This window comes from Carcharodon carcharias, chromosome 14 (genome assembly GCF_017639515.1).
Source record: "Carcharodon carcharias isolate sCarCar2 chromosome 14, sCarCar2.pri, whole genome shotgun sequence".
Classification (NCBI taxonomy): domain Eukaryota; kingdom Metazoa; phylum Chordata; class Chondrichthyes; order Lamniformes; family Lamnidae; genus Carcharodon; species Carcharodon carcharias.
In genome coordinates this window covers 7,406,607-7,424,065 of record NC_054480.1, presented here as the reverse complement: position 1 = coordinate 7,424,065, position 17,459 = coordinate 7,406,607, and the positions used below count along the sequence as shown (strand labels likewise).

At 44.7% G+C, this 17,459-nt stretch overlaps 1 protein-coding gene across 2 annotated transcripts in view; it reads right to left on the bottom strand.

Annotated features, from left to right (window-relative positions):
* The window catches only part of LOC121287410 (opioid growth factor receptor-like protein 1), a 29,355-nt gene extending 16,693 nt beyond the window's left edge, over positions 1-12,662 (bottom strand). The window contains exons 1-6 of one of the 2 annotated variants that reach the window (XM_041205259.1): positions 12,255-12,662; positions 5,736-5,795; positions 3,506-3,562; positions 2,691-2,759; positions 688-766; positions 2-80 (exon numbers count right to left, since the gene is read on the bottom strand). In XM_041205259.1, the coding sequence (XP_041061193.1) occupies positions 2-80; positions 688-766; positions 2,691-2,759; positions 3,506-3,562; positions 5,736-5,795; positions 12,255-12,575 (665 nt within the window). In that variant the 5' untranslated portion in view covers positions 12,576-12,662. The remainder of the gene's footprint in view (position 1; positions 81-687; positions 767-2,690; positions 2,760-3,505; positions 3,563-5,735; positions 5,796-12,254) is intronic. The other variant, XM_041205260.1, reaches the window with a different exon arrangement.
* Positions 12,663-17,459: the final 4,797 nt, after the last annotated feature.

Below are 17,459 nucleotides of genomic sequence, written 5' to 3'. Positions count from 1 at the left end.
CCATTGGATGTATGAATGGTTCCTCTCCAATTGCTCATAGTTGCCTTTCAACTTTGTAAACATTGCATCTATTGTCCACTCTAGAAGAGGAAAGAAATTAAAAGTTAACCTTCCATTGGGTACCTGGGAGTTAAAAAGAAACCAAAATAGCAACCCACCTGGCTGTAATGTCTAACATAGTCAGTGTGGAGTCAAACTGTGTTGGACTGTGTGCAGGTGTCAGGAGGTTGGGTAATGCAGTCCTTTCCATATCTTATACAGCCAGATACAGCTCAAAATGTAGCTCATGCTTATGTGTTAGAAATCTCCTCATCAGCTGCAAAAGCCCTAAAGGAGATTCATTTGACAGCTTGCATCCACAGGGAACAATATTCAAAGTCTACCAAAGGACAACAATTTGAGGTTTTAGCTTGGTTCAGTGGCTAGCACTCTCACCTCAGGGTCAGAAGGTTGTGGGTTCACATCCTGCTCTAGAAACTTCGACACAAATTTGAGGTTGACACCTCCAGTGCAGTATTGAGGGTGTGCTGCAATGTTGGGGGTCCCGTCTTTCAGGTGAGACATTAAACTGAGGTCCCGTTAGCCCTCCCAGGTGAACAGCAAAGATTCCGCAATTACTATTTGAAATAGAGCTGGGGAGTTCTCCCAATGGCAATGAATAAAAAGGATCAGCTGGCAAGCACTTACCATCTGGCTGAGAGGGCTTTTTGTTCATGTAGAACTTGAAGTTGATGTTGTCATTATTCTTTACTTTATCATCTAAATCCTGTTAAGATTAGAAGACTGATCAATGTGGGAAAATAGCTGGCTTTAACATTGAAACTGCCTATGTAAACATTTAGAATCTCAATAGGGAATCCAGGAGAAACTTCTTCATCAAGAGACTGCTGAGAACGTGCAAGTCACTACCGCAAAGAGTGGTTGAGGTAAATGGCAGAGATGCATTAAAGGGAAAGCTAGATAAACACGTGAAGGAGAAAGGAATGGAAGGATATGCTAAATAAAAACAGAAAAAGCTGGGCATACTCAGCAGGTCTGACAGCATCAGTTACCGGGCTGGATTTTCCTGGAGGCAGCAGGAAGGTCAAATTGGGAAACTTCCCAACCCAATGGACTGGTGTCCTTCAAAAAAGCCCCCACCCACCACATTTTCCTTCTGGGTAGGTGGGGGCAGGATGGAGTTGGGCCTGCTGCCTTCGGAAACAGACTCGAGGCAACAACAGAGGCGGGTGGATGGCGAGGCTGGCAGAGTGTAACGTCCTCCTCTGTTTACTGGGCTATCAGTCCAGTTGTAATGTTGAATGTCAGGCCCTCACATCTTCACCCCCACTCTCACCCCTTCACATGCCCTCCATGTACCCTCATAGCCCCATGCACCCTCCATTTCCACTCTCCCAGTATTCACTATGAACCATTGGCAAGTCTTTGAAATAATCCTGAAACTGACACAATAAGCAGAGGCTTTGAAAAGGCCCTTTGAAAAAATAAATCAACCTACAACCTCTTGAAAGTGTCAGTTAACCATAGCCATTCATAGTATCATTGTCAGAACTTTTCTCCACTTCAGACCTCTTAATCTGGTGTAAGTAAACATACAGGCAGTGAAAAAAACTCTTCAAAGAAAAAGCAGGTGATGACAAGGTCATTCTTGGAGCTCAGCCACTCATTCATAATGGCAGCTGTATCGACAAAAGTAGGCTGAACAGATGGCCTCATTATGAATGTGTGGCTGAGCTCCAAGAACGGCTAATGCACTTTAGATCTTGTAAACAAAGTTTATACAGCTGCAGTCAGGAGGGAAAGCTTATTTGATTGACATCTTCATTCCCCTGTAAGAACCTGTTGTTTCTTTGAAGTTTTTTCACTGCCTCTGTGTTTATTTACACATCATTGGTGGATAAAAGCTTCTGACACTGATACTATCACTGACTGTGAGTGACTGACAACTTTATCACAAGGTAAGAAGGCCAATGTATCTCAATGGGAATGTCAAATATCTCTCTTTTTTTTGATCATTGACTTGAGACTGCAGTTCCTCCTGTGGCTCACAACACTTCCGAGAGGCAGTGAGCCATGTCTACTTAGAGAAGGGGCCAGACCCCACCAAAAAGTTAAGCAAGTGTTTGAACTGCCCATGCCGGCAATGGAGCCACCGAGGGCGGGAGTGGCATCTGCAGCCTTTACCCGCGCTGGTGAAAACTGCCAGAAATCGGCCCCATCTGCCATTTTTAAAGACCACTTGAGCAAAAATCTGGGCCAGCATTTCAGGTCGTGGATCACAACCCGAGATGTTGTTTCTCTCTACACAAATGCTGTCAAACCTGCTGAGTATTTCTAATATTTCCTGTTTTTATTTCAGAATCCCAGCATCCACAATGCTTCACTTTTAGATAGAAGGATATGTCATGGGGTAGGGGGAGCTCATCTGGAGCATAAACACCAGTGTAGCCCGGTTTGGCCGAATGCCTGTTTCTGTGCTATAAGCTCTAAGTATAATAAAACAACACTCAACCTTGACCTGTTGCAACTGAAGGGTAGCACTCCCTCAGTGCTGCAAGGGGGTAACAGCCTAGCTAATGAGCTCAAACCGGAATCCAGCTCAGAAGTGTTTAATATCACACCATGAGGCACAAACAACTAGTGATACAAGCTACCAGATACAACTATCTGCAGCTCACTCGCATACTCACAGGGTAACCATGTCGGTAGCGCTGGAGGTCCTTTGCTGCTCTCCAGTTTCGCCATCGATACGGCATGTCCTGAAATAAACAAGCAGTCGATATTTACATCAGCCCAGGAAGAGGAGCCAAACCCTGGGGTTAAACACCTGCCGAGCAACAGGCGACCTGTATTTTGAGATTAGACAGTAACGGAGGAGCTAAAGAATGTTTTTGGCATCTAGGTTTCCTTTCCTTTGTTTTTTTCTGCTTCTTTGGAATCCAAAATATTTCTATTGTCAGATATTAGCTCCATATACAGACATGAGTCATATGTTAAACCCAGGAACGCTACCATCTATAAGGACAAGGACAGCAGATAGATGGGAACACATCCTCTAAAGTACCCGGACGAGCACTTGGCACATCATAACATTCAAGGCTATGGGCCAAGTGCTGGTAAATGGGATTAGGTAGGTAGGTCAGGTGTTTCTCACATGTCGGTGCAGACTCGATGGGCCGAAGGGCCTCTTCTGCGCTGTGATTCTGTGAACACCACCACCTGGAAGTTCCCCTCCAAGTCACTCACTGTCCTGACTTGGAAATATATCGCCGTTCCTTCACTGTCGCTGGGTCAAAATCCTGGAGCTTCCTCCCTAACAGCACTGTGGGTGTACCTACACCACATGGACTGCAGCGGCTCAAGAAGGCTGCTCACCACCACCTTCTCAAGGGCTGGGCAATTGATGTTGGCCTTTCCAACAATGCCCACATCCCACAAATTATTTTAGGAAAAGACATATACATATACACACAACTCTCTCACAGAACACTAGCATGGTACTTACATATTTCGGATGGTACCTCTTCTCAGTAAGTCTAGGCTCAGTCTCCTGTCGATTCTTCTGTAAAGTAATGTGAACATACTTTGGTCTAATGTTTTCCAATAGAAATTTCTGATGAGCCTCAGGTTTGGTTCACTGCCTCTCACACTGATTTAACCACATGTGGGTAAGTGGATTTTGCATGTATTTATATTTAACAAATAGCTACCACCACTCCACTGCGAACTTTGCTGCACTATTAGAGGTGCCATCTTTTGGATGGGATGTTAAACCAAGGCCCTTTCTGCCCTCTCAAGTGGATGTAAAACATCTCATGACATTATTATGTAGAAGAGCAGGGAAGTTCTGCCTGGTATCCTGACCAATGTAGCTTCAGTTACTTGGGTAGGTTGTAAAAGCTGGGCTTGGCCTCCTTGGAGAAGAGAAGGTTGAGAGGAGATTTGATAGAGGTGTTCAAAATCATGAAGTATCTGGACAGAGTAGAGAGAAAGAATCAGAGGACACCAAGTTAAGGTTGGCAAAAGATGACATGAAGAAAAAAACATTTTTATGCAACAAGTGGTTAGGATCTGGAGTGTACTGCCTGAGAGTGTAGCGGAGGAAGGAGGAACTGTGGCTTTCAAAAGGGAATTGGGTAATTATACGAGAAAAGTCTGTAGGACTAAGGGGGAAAAGGCAGGGGAGTGGGATGAGTTGAACTGCTCTTACATAGAGCCAGCACAGACATGACAGGCCAAATGGCCTATTGTCCTGTAACCATCCTTTTCCTATGATTCAACAATTCAACATTTATCCCCCAGTTAACATCACAAAAAAGATTTATCTGGCCACTATCATGTTTCTGTTTTGGGATCTTGGCTGCTACATCTCCTACATTACATCTGTGAATACATTTCAAAGTACTTCACTGGCTGTATGTTGTTTTGCACATCTTGAGATTGTGAAATGTGCTCCAGAAATACAATTCTTTCTTCTTTTTCCTTGATTCCCTTAGTAAATGAAAGTCTATCGCTCCCAGACTTGAATATATTCAAAAACTGACTATCCACAAGTCTGCAGAGTGGAGAATTTCAGATTCATAACCCTCTGAGTGAAGAAATTTCTCTTCGTCTCAGTCCTAAATGGTCAACCTGTTATCCTGAGAACATGACCCCTAGTTTTAGACCCCCCAGCCCGGGAAAAACAGCCTCTCAGTATCTCCCCTGCCAAGTCCTCTAAGAATCTTTTATGTTTCAATGAGATCACCTCTCTTTCTTCTAACCTTCAGAGAGTATAGACTCATTCTACTCAATCTCTCCTCATTAGGCAATCTTTTCAACCCAGGAATCTATCCAGTGAATCTTTGTTGCACCAAGATGGTGGATTTCACATTCCACCACATTGTACTCCATTTGCCACCTTCTTGCCCACTCACTTTAACCTGCCTATATCCCTTAGCAGCTTTTGCATCTTCTTCACACTTTTCCACCCAGCTTAGTATCAGCAGCAAACTTGGATATACTGCACTCGGTCCCTTCACTGAAGTCACTGATATAGATTGTAAATCGTTGAGGCTCAATCACAGGTCTCTTCTCACTCTCCTCTCAAGTTCGATTAAACTGGATAGATTCTGGTACCTCAATCCACCGGTCATCCTTCATGTCTGAGCCTAGGCTGCAATTCTCGTCAGCTCAAAGGTTTGGCTGAGTAGGTGCTATTAGTCAGATGATTATGGGTTCAAGTCCCACTCCAAAGACTAGAGTACATAATCCAGCCTCACACTCCAGGAGAGTACTGAGGGAGTGCTGCACTGTGGGAGGTGCCGTCTTTCACACAAGATGTCAAACAGGCCCTCTAAAGTGCACATAAAAGATATGACGTCACTATTTTGAAGAAGAGCTGGCGAATTATCCCCAGCATCCTGGTCAATATTCATCCCGTAATCAACATCCTTTAATAAAACAGATTATCTGTAAGGATCACACTGTTGCTTGTGGGATCTTGCTGTGTGCAAATTGGCCGCCACATTTCCCAAAATGCAACAGTGACTACTCTTCAAAAAGTACTTAATTGGCTGTGAAGCACTTTGGGATGTTCTGAGACCATGAAAGATGAGACAGAAATGCAACTAATGCCCACACCCACTATCCACAGGTGCAGGTAGTGACTGAGCATTGTGCATGTTAAATGGCTCTGTTCCAGTCCTGGGGTTTGTGCTTGTTCTTCAAAAAAATAAAGAGTAAGAAAAACTCACCAGGGTCCAATTCGAAAAAATGGAGAGGATTAGGCCCCACAACCACTGAAGAAAATAAATCTGAGGGACAGTAAATTGAGAGACAGTAAGCGAGAACCATTCCACCAAGCAGGAATGAACAGAAGTACAAGTTTAGTGTAAAAAACCTTTTGTCCCTATCCACAAACCAGTGCAAAGAAATGCAAGTTGCAAAGACAAGCCATTACTTCAGGGCTGCCTCCAGGAAGTTCCCTTACATCATGTCCTGCTGTGGGACTGAGTTGAACAAAATAGTGGATGCGACAGAACTTAAAACATTTTAAATCTTGGTCGTCGAACTTATGTACTTCAATAAACAATTACAGGAAATCAAATACAACACAGCTAACGGTGCCTAGGAAACAACTGGAAACCAGGGTGAGTTTCCTTATGGTTTCACTTGCTTTACTGCTGTAATTTTAGAGGAAATCCTGATTATACAGGTAAATCCCAAGAAAACTTGCCCTCAATGAAGCACGTATCACAAAAGCACATTATCTAGAGGCTGCAACCCAAAGCCCGAGAATGAATGTTAAAAATATGACTTGCCTGGATATTATTCTAAACCATTTGGTTCTCAGTGTCAGTCACAATTTTAGCAGCGACGGACATGGGATGATTGTAAAAATGTACTTTATCTTTTTTTTTTTAAAAAGTTTCAGAAGTGGTTAGTGCACTTGACATAACTACACAAGACCTAAGTTCTTGTGCCGTGCTACCAAATCTAACACTTATAAAGCACAGGAGAGTTAATTAGGTCCATCATACCTGGATAGTTCTTTCAAAGGCTGTTGACCTTAGGCCCTTGCCGACACTCTAGCTCTTAATCCAATTACAGCCTGACTCCCAGTACATAAGAAAAATGTTACAATTTCTTGTTTCCTTGACAGACGGAAAGAATGCGAGGTTGTTTTGTATCACGGCAGATTAAAAATATAAATGCAATTTAAAAAAAGAAATCTGGAATAAAGATTGTCATTAGTAAAAGTGACCTTGGTGAAGCTGGTGGATTGGTCAGACTCACTAATGCCCTTCAGGGAAGGAAACCTGCTATCCTTACCGCTCTGCACTTATACATGACTCCAGTCCTACACCACCACAGATAACAAGCTACTCGGTTGCATCAAACCACCAGCAATGACTCAAGAAGGTGGCCCGCCACCATGATCACCTTCTGACTGAAACTAGGCATGGCCGATAAATGCCAGACTTGCTTGTGATGCCCACATTCCAAAAATAACTTTTTAAAAAATTGACGTTACTCCTGTTTCTACATAACAGGCTCAGGGACTGAATGGCCTCCTCCTGTTAGAATCATAAAATGGTTTCAGCAAAGGAGGCATCTCGGTCTGTCAAGTCTGTCATAGTTCTCTGCAAGAGCAATTTAGCTAGTCCCAATTAACCTCTTTCCTGTAGCCCTGCTGTAGTAATTGTAGCTTTAAGGAATGTAGTGACTGTAGCTTTAAGACTTATTGTGTAGTATAATGTGACAGTGTGAACGAATCAGCTCCAAGTGTGGGGAAGCTTAGAGTGGGATTTCTTCTAGTTGTGGAGCATGTAACTGCTGCTGCAGCCTGTAAATAAGGTTCGATGTTTCTAATGAACCTGTCTGGAAAAATCAAGTCCATAACAAACTGGTGACGAGGATAAATCAGGTCTGATGTTGTCCCTCACCCAGCGACTGTGAGTATCTTCTTTAAACAGCAGAAAAGGAAGATATACTCACCACACATGCTGCATTTTGGCAGGATTGACCCCTTTGAACCATCCACAGAGGGTTGGTGTCAATATGTAGGATGCCTTGGGTTCTATTTCCAGGCAAACAATATAACAGAGGAGGAAAAGAGGAGAGCAAATCTCCTAAGCGTATGCGGGAGTAAAATCTATAATTTAATCTGAAGTTTCACAGCCCCAAACGCCCCCAATTGGTGAATTGGTAGACCTCATTAAGGGACACTTTCACGCTCAAATCCTCAGTCACCATGCTGAGGTTCAGGTTTGATTTGAGCGCTAGCGCCCAGGGGGGAGACCAGTGCTCCACCCATGGCAAAACTGAAACAACTGACTGAACACTGTGATTTCAGGGAGACCTTAAGCAATATGCTCAGGGATCGTTTGGTCTGCAGTGTGACAGATGATGCCATTCAATGATGATTATTAGCTGAAGTAAACCTCGATTTTTCAAAAAGCATTGGAAATAGCACTCGCGATGGAAGGTGCCAAATGGATCGCGCAGGCGAGACAAGGTGCACAAAATAGCGCCGTTTTCCAGTTAGGGTGGGAACGGACAGCTGGGCGTGGCACAGAAAGCTAGGGCTCCGCTACAAAGTGGGAGACCGTCTCCGCTACCCAGAAATTTAAACTAAATATGGGAAACAGCTCAGCAGTAAATCTGAAAATGAACTGTTACCAATTTGGAAGCAACCATACTCCTGAAACTTGCCGTTTTAAAGAGGTGGAGTGCTGTTTTTGCCATAAAAGAGGCCACATACTGAAGCATTGAAAAGCAAAATTGAGAGAGACTCCCAGGCAGCAAACTAAGTTAATCAAAGTACATAATGTGGAGGAACCAAAAACCACCAATTCTGATGTTTACTCCCTATTTAATGTAAAAGTAGGGAAGAAAGAGCCAATCACTGTTACTCTGCAGGTAAATGGAAAGCCTTTAATGATGGAAGTGGACACTGGGTGCTTCATCCACTGTAGCAGGAGAGCACACCTTCAAACATTTAACTAAGGGTTCCAATTGAATTGGAACAGACTTCAGCTAAATTGAAAAGTTATACTGGCGAAGCTATCCAAGTGAAGGGTATTACCACTATCCCTGCTTATTAGAAGCACCAAACAGCACAACTCCCAGTGATGGCATTAGAAGGCAGAGGGCCAAGCCTTTTAGGTCGCAATTGGTGGAGGGAAATTAACCTTGATTGGCCAGTGAGATTTCAAAAGGAAGCAGGAAGAGTTGCTGAGTTGAAAAAGGAACAAGACAAGGTACTTCAGAAAGAGCCTGGAGAGTCCAAGGACCGCAACGGGATGAAAAAGGAGCGTGTAGCCATTCAGCAACCTGAAGAAATGAAGACTATCTTAAACAGCAGCATGAAAAAACAGCAGGAGAAACTCAAGGCGACTCTGCCGAATGACAGAATTCCAGATGAAGCGAGTGAGCTCTGCAAAGAAAAAGGAAAACCTGTTGAATGACCTTCACACACGGACGAGGATCCCTCAGGTCGAAATTTGTACCCCTGAAAAATTACGAAGGGAATCAGAAAGAATTTACCGTCTCTCTGAACAAGCTGAAGGACCAGTTGGCAGAGAAGATGCAGCAATGTTCAAGGTTCCAAAAGGAAGACAACAGATACAAGAAGGAGACAGAAGAACTGAAGAATCAGCTGAGTGAAACTGAAGAGGTATTAGGAGGAAAGGTCGTGGAACTTTCCAAAATGCAAGTGGGTGACGAAGCCATGGGTTGCTCAATCCCTGAATGGGACAAAGTTGAGATTTCTCCTGAGAGAAGCCTGGCCGACTGTGAAGTCAAAATGAAGGACGAGACTAAACTCTGTGGTAGACAGAAGACGACAAAGGTGGAAGGTGGTCCAGAAAAGACAATGAACAATCCCCACACAACTACAGGTTCAACGCCTTCAGAATTACTTATCAAGCGATGCCATAAACAAGATTAAGCCTGGCACTTCCCCATTTGGAGAGGAAGGTAGAGAAAAGTCAAGGGAATCAAAAAAGTTGACTCATGATTTGCATAGCCGTGAGCGAGAATTTAATGTTGGTGAAGCAGTATACATATGAAACATCGGTGGCGGGTCAAGTTGGTTACCTGGTGTAATAGTTTCTGTGACCAGATCCCTGTCGTACCACGTAGATGTGGAGGGCCGGATCACCTGCAAACACATGGATCATTTGAGAAGAAGGGAGATACCCCAGCAAAATGATGTTCCACCTGTAACCATTGTGGAACCCGTGGTCCCTGATGAAATTAATCAACCAAGGACAGATGTCTCTGTCGGAGTGGAAGACACTGAACTGCCTGGACCGAAAGAGGTCCCTGATGTTGCTGCAGTTCCAGAGAATGTGGATCCTGTAAGAGGTTCAAAAGTCACGGAACTGCGGCGTTCCACCTGGATCAGGAAGCCACCGGAGATACTGAACTGATAATTCCATGACCGGTGTATATATTTGTAATGTCATGAAGGTTGATGTTCTTGTAAATATAAACCGTACAAAAAATTTAAAGGGGGAGAAACGTAGTAATTGTAGCTTTAAGGAATGTAGTGACTGTAGCTTTAAGACTTATTGTATTGTATAATATCACGTGACAGCGTGAACGTATCAGCTATATGCGCGGGGAACAATAGAGTGGGAGTTCTTCCTCTAGTTGTGGAGCTTGAAGGGAGCATGTAACTGAGGCTGCAGCCTGTAAATAAATTTGATGTTTCTTGTGAGGAACCTGTCTGAAAAATCAAGTTCTTAGCACCTGCAATTTTTCTCTTTTCAGCTGCTATGAAAGCCTTGAAAGCCACCATTGAATCTGCCTCCATTGCACTCTCAGGCTGTGTATTCAAAATCTAACCACTCGCTGAAGAAAAAAAGCTATTCCTCAGGAAGCCTTTGATTCTTTTATCGTTCACCTCAAATCTGCGTCACCTGGTCCTCGGCCCGTCCGCCAATGGGAACAATCTCAGTTAGCACGTAACAGACTCGAGGGGCTGAATGACATTCTCCTGATCCCTTGTAACAGGCTCAGGATTGGGGGGCGAGGCTGAATGGCCTCCCCCTTCACTTACCTCATCAGGAATAGGACCTATTGCTTTATAGAAACTTCAACCCTTTATCAGTAAGAGTACAAAAGCCATGAGTTCATTATAGACATTTTGTTTGGAATAAAGGTTTTTAAGAAACATTTATACCAAGACTAGAATCGGTGTGAAGCAAGTTCCACTTTGTGCTTTGCAGCATAAGTTCTGAATCAGCCTCCATCTGGTCCTAGAGTTTAATTCAAACGCCACATCTGGTTTATAAAACGTTCATGTAGTTTTATATTGGGCAGCATTTGCACTTTCTTAAAACCTATCTGGCATTAACTTAAACATTAATAAATAAATACATCAAGTCAAACTCAAATTTCCTGCAGAAATAATTGTTAATTTTTTAAGCCTCGAATTTCCTCTCTGGGTACTGCCCAGAATTTAGGCTCAATGGATGCACCCATTCTGCCAACATCAAGTTATGCTCAAACTTCCTGTGAATTTCATTGGAATTCAGCAAAATGAAAATGGGTGTTAAAAATTGGAGTCCAGAAAAAATACCAAACTCACACCTTATATTCCCTCTTTAAGCAAGGGAATTATTTCAACTCATTTTAAGCCATTACTCATGTGCGTTAGGCACAGTCACAAGTTCCTCCAAATGCAGTGGCAGGAAAGGATGTCCAACAACAACATCATCTCCCAAGACAACATGCTCAGCATCAAGGTGCTAATCACTGAAAACCAGCTCCGCTGTAGAGGGAAGGTGGTTCATTTGTCTGACACCAGACTCCTGAAGCAACTGCTCCACTCGGAACAAGGTTGCAGCAGGGGACCCACAGGAGGAGAGTGGGAATGCTTTAGGGATGTCCTCAAAGCATCCTTGAAGAGATCAAGCCTTCCTGCCGACTCGTATAGGAGACCCTGGCTTGTGACCGCCGACCAAAATAGAAATGGTTTATTCGGAGAGGCACTGAACACGTCGAGAGACTTCGCTGGAAGCGTGCAGAGGCCAAGTCGAGGCTTTGGAGGGAGTACACAAACCTCCAAATAACTCTTCTGCCCCACCTGTGGCAGAGTCTGCAGATCACGCATTGGACTTATCAACCATCTTGGAACCCATCCCACCGGAGAGTAAGCGAGTCACCCCGATTCTTTGGGGGGGGCAGGGGGCAGATGGGTGCGGGTGGAAGGGATTGTTCGGACGATCGAGGAGATTCGGGTGCAACGTGCGTAACTTGCCCACTCACACCCACCACAAATATCCCTGAGATCTTTCATTGGATTTGTAGGAAATTCAGGAGCCACCTCTGTGCAGTGCAGCAGGCTCAGAGCTCCCCAGTCCTAGGGTTCTGGTTAAGCAGGGGAGGGGAGGGGGTGGGCGGTTAGGGAAGCTCACAGCATTGTACTAATATGGCACCTGCTGCCTGGCGTATTAAACTGCAGCTACAATACACAAAGCCTTGCCAAGGTTCAGCTGTTAAACTTCCAGAATTGGGCTATGGATCATTGAAGAGAGTTTGGGGTTTCCCTTGCGGTAAAAGACTGTGGGACACAGGGTCAAATTCAACCTGGAATTTCACCCGGCCGGTGCCTGTCATGGTTAAAGCTGCAAGGGTTATTTATTGCAGGCAAACTATCCGTCAGGCAACAGAGACAGGGGCCCGGCTCTGAACGCAGACCCACATCCGTCAGAATCCCCGAGCTCTTTCACTGTCCCCTCCCAAGCCCATCCAGCTCTCACCGCAGTCCACGATTGCAATCCTTTCTCCTTGGGTTTCGGGGCTGGGGCTGGGGTTGCTGAGTCTGAGTCCGGCTCCGGCTCCAGCTCTGGCTCCGGCTCCGGCTCCTCTTCACTCTCTGCCCAAGTGGAATCGTACTCTTCACCACCCAACATCTTCCAGATCAACGTGAGGCAACGCGGGGGGTGGGGAGCGGACCAGAAGCACAAATGCTCTTGAGCCACAGGGTTCTCCTGGTGCAGCTTGGAGGGGGTGCTGCTTTCGGACAGGAGAAGTGGAATTACAGAAACTTTACAGCCCAGGGGCAGGGAGTGAGAGAGCATGAGGAGCCTTCTCTCCTCGAAACAGGAAACCAAATCATCGCAAATTGCTTTCCCTTTCGATTTCCTTTAGCCCAGTGCGTGCTGTAAAGCTTCCTCCTCCTCGGAGGGGAGAGTCGGCTCGGCGTTTGGTCCAGACGGACTTGTTGCAACTTAAGGGCTCCAGTTGGAAGGCTCATGAGTGCGACCCGCCTTTGGGGCTCATATCAAGGGACGAGCTGCATTTAGAAAGCGCCGGTCATCTCTTGCACGTCCCCCACCTCCCTCTCTGTGGCCACTTGCTGTAAGGAAATGTGGCGCAGACAGGTTCCACAACACCAATGGTTTTTTTTTAAAAAAAGACAACTGAGCTGATTTAATATAAGGGGTCGGGGGAAATTCCTGCTTTAATTTGATTTTTAAAAATAAAAATATATCCATTCCCCGGATCTGGGTGTTAGTGGCAAGGCCAGCATTGATCACCCAGACCTCACTACCTTTGAGAAAATGGTGAGCTGCCTTCTTGACCTGCTGCAGCTCCAGGATTTTGACCCAGTGTTCCCAGTCAGGATGGTGTGTGTCTCAAGAGGGAATAATAATAATCATCATCTTTTAACACTTAATTTTTATAACCTTGTGATGGTATGTGGCTCAGCTGGTATCACTCTTGCCTGTGAGTTACAAGGTTCTGGGTTCAAGTCCCACACCAGGGCTTGGTTACCAAAATCTAGGCTGACGGCCCTGTACTAAGGGAATGCTACAAGGTTGTAAGTGCTCTCTTTCAGATGAGACCCTAAACTGAGGTGCCATCTCAGAGAGATAGTAAAAGATCCAACATGACACTATTTTGTAGAGCAAGGGAGTTATCCCCAGTGTCTTTACCAATATTTATCCCTCGGTCAACAACCCCATCTCTGACCCTTCCCTTCCTTGACCTCTCTGTCTCAATTTCTGGTGATAGACTGTCCACCAATATTCATTACAAGCCTACCAACTCCCACAGCTACCTCGACTACTGCTCCTCACACCCCGCTTCCTGTAAGGACTCCATCCCATTCTCTCAGTTCCTTCACCTCCATCGCATCTGTTCCGATGATGCTACCTTCAAAAACAGTTCCTCTGACATGTCTTCCTTCTTCCTTAACCAAGGTTTTCCACCTACGGTCGTCGACAGGGCCCTCAACTGTGTCCGGCCCGTCTCCCACGCATCCGCCCTCACGCCTTCTCCTCCCTCCCAGAAACATGATAGGGTCCCCCTTGTCATCACTTATCACCCCACCAGCCTCCGCATTCAAAGGATCATCCTCCGCCAACTCCAGCATGATTCCACCACCAAGCACATCTTCCCTTCACCCTCCCCCACCCCCCAGACGGCATTCCGTAGGGATAGTTCCCTCCAGGACACCCTGGTCCACTCCTCCATCACCTCCTACTCCTCAACCCCCTCCTATGGCACCACCCCATGCCCACGCAAAAGATGCAGCACCTGCCCCTTCACTTCCTCTCTCCTCACCGTCCAAGGGCCCAAACACTCCTTTCAAATGAAGCAGCATTTCACTTGCATTTCCCCCAATTTAGTCTACTGCATTCGTTGCTCCCAATGCAGTCTCCTCTACATTGGAGAGACCAAACGTAAACTGGGCGACCGCTTTGCAGAACACTTGCGGTCTGTCCTCAAGAAAGACCCAAACCTCCCTGTCGCTTGCCATTTTAACACTCCACCCTGCTCTCTTGCCCATATGTCTGTCCTTGGCCTGCTGCATTGTTCCAGTGAAGCCCAACGCAATCTGGAGGAACAGCACCTCATCTTCCGACTAGGCACTTTACAGCCATCCGGACTGAATATTGATTCAACAACTTTAGATCTTGCACTCACTCCTCCATCCCCACCCCCTTTCCGTTTCTTCCCCCTTCCTTTTGTTTTTTCCAATAATTTATATAGATTTTTCTTTTCCCATCTATTTCCACTATTTTTAAATCTTTTATGCCCTGCTAGTCTTTCCACCCCACCCCCACTAGAGCTGTACCTTGAGTGCCCTGCCATCCATTCTTAATTAGCACATTCGTTTAGATAATATCACCACCTTGTTCTTTTGTCTGTGACATCTTTTGATGATCTGCTCCTATCACTGCTTGCTTGTCCCTACAACCACACCACCCCCTCCCACTTCTCTCCCCACCAACCCTCCCAGCTTAAACCAGCTTATATTTCACCCCTCTCCTAATATTCACTCAGTTCTGTTGAAGGGTCATGAGGACTCGAAACGTCAACTCTTTTCTTCTCCGCCGATGCTGCCAGACCTGCTGAGTTTTTCCAGGTAATTCTGTTTTTGTTTTGGATTTCCAGCATCCGCAGTTTTTTGATTTTATCACAAAAGAACTGATGATCTGGTCATTATCACATTGCTGTTTGTGGGAGCTTGCTGTGCACAAATTGGCTGCTGCGTTTCCTACATTATGACAGTGACTACACTTCAAGAGTACTTTATTGGCGTAAAGTGTTTTTGAGGCGTTCGGTGGTCATGAAAAGCACTATATTAATGCAAGTATTTTTGGTATTGCACTAAAGTGTCAGCCTAAATTATGTGTGTTGACTACAGTAGAGAAATAAAATGGGTGCAGTCTAATAATTCAATGGAGTCTTCTTTGTTCTTTCACCAAAGATCGAATTTGCCTCCGATATGACTTGGTAGGGACACACTGCACTGTGTCTTTTCACTCCAATGTATCTCATACACCTCATGGAATCAGTTTCACATCCTGTAAACCATCTTTTAAATCCACATTACAAAACTTTATTTTAAAACTTGATTGATCTAGGTGAGGGATATGAAAAATTTGAACCCCTATTGGCAGTATCCAATACTCTTGAGCCCATTTAGACCCAAAGTAAACCCCCCCCTCCAATCTAAGCAACATGTTGTAACTCCCTACCTCAGAACAGCACAACCCTTACAGAAGGGCTTCTTTGAGAAAGTAAATCGGTAGGTAACCATGGAACATAGGCTTGTGTTCATTCGGAGCAGGAGGAGGTCATTCAGCCTCTTGCGTCTGTTCCACATTCAATGAGATGATGGTTGATTTGTATCGTAACTCTTTGGTTCTGTAACCCTTCATACCCAGCCTAACAAAAATCTATCATTCTCAGTCGTGAGATTTTGGTAAAAGAACAAGAGGCTGGGGTGAGGGGTGGGGCAATGAGAAAAATGTTTTTTTATGCAGCAAGTTGTTGAGAACTGGAATCCACTGCTTGAAAGGGTGGTGGAAGCAGATTTTAAGAGTAACTTTCAAAAGGGAATTGTATAAATACTTTAAAAGTAAAAATTTGCTGGGCTATGGGGTAAGAGCAGAGGGAGTGGGACTGATTGGATAGTTCTTTCAAAGAGCCAGCACAGACATGATGGGTTGATGGGTTGAATGGCCTCATTTTGTGCTCTATCATTCAATCATAATTTCCCACAGCTGACTTCTTCATGCCTTTTCAAATGAGACTGCAATTTTAAGGGAAGTTAAAGGTATATTTGTGCTAGCCGTTCAAAAATAACACAATCATGACCCACTGGCGCAACAATGACTCCCTTCTTACACCCACCTTTACTCTCAATTTGTAAGAAGCTATTTACTTGAATTGACTGGAGATTTATTATCTTGTACATCGACCTTAGACTCTATTCCTGTGTACTTTTGATAAGTTACATAGCCTCTGAAAGTATCAATATCAGATTTACAGGAAAATGAAACTGAATCTGTTTCGTTTCATGTTTGTTTCAAAAGTAAAATGTTAGGTTTCAGATTCCAACTGAGGGATTTTGTAAGTTACAATTTGTTGTGGAAATGAGGAAACACCACTTCTCACAGGACAGCGATAGTGGAGCCATGTTAGAGATATAGGACCCAGGATAATAAAGAGATTTATAGCAACAATCTGCATTTATATAGTAAAGCAACCTAAGGTGGAGGAAAGCAACCTAAGGTGCTTCACAGGAATATCATAGAAGTAGGTATTAGAAGGGTCAACGTTTGGTCAAAAGAGATAAGTTTTGAGAATAGCCTTAAAACAGGACTGGGAGGCACAGTGCTTTAGAGGGGACTTCCAGAGTTTAGCGTCCAGGTGGCTGAAGGTAGGGCTGGACTGAAGGGAACAGTGGATGTTTAAGAGGCTAAAGTTGAGGAGTTGAGGCAGATTAAAGCATGGGAACACCACCACCTGCAAGTTCCCCTCCAAGTCACACATCATCCTGACTTGGAAATGTATCATTGTTTTTCACTGCCATTGGTTGAAGATCCTGGAACTCTCTTTCTAACAGCACAGTTGGTGTACAGCCAGCGCATGGACTGCAACAGTTCAAGAAGGCAGTTCATCACTACCTTCTCAAGGCACTTAGGAATGGACAATAAATGCAGGCCTAGCCAGCACTGCTCATATCGCAAGATCGAATAAAAAATACTGCATCCCTCACCCCTACGTGGCTTCTGTTTGAAACATGTACCCAACATCTGTCATGGTTCCTGTGGCAGTTCAACAACCAGCACTGAGTCTCCAACAGGGCGGGATGGCAGGTTTCCCTTCCTACTTGCACAGGTCCAGTTATCACCTACATTCCCAATAAAAACTTGCAATTATATGGTGACTTTTATGTAGTAAAACCTCAGAGGTGCTTCACAAGGGAAATTATCAGACACAATCTGAGCCACCTAAGAAGGTATTAGGACAGATCACCAAAAACTATGGGACTACTCTGAAGATGAGCAGAAGAAATCCACCTTACGCTCTGGCCAAAATGTATCTCTTAACAAACATCCCAGGAGTAAGACGATCTGCTCATTATCACAATGCTGTTTGTGGGAGCTTGCTGTGTGCAAATTGGCTGCGTTGGTTCCGACATTACACCAGTGGCCACACTTCAG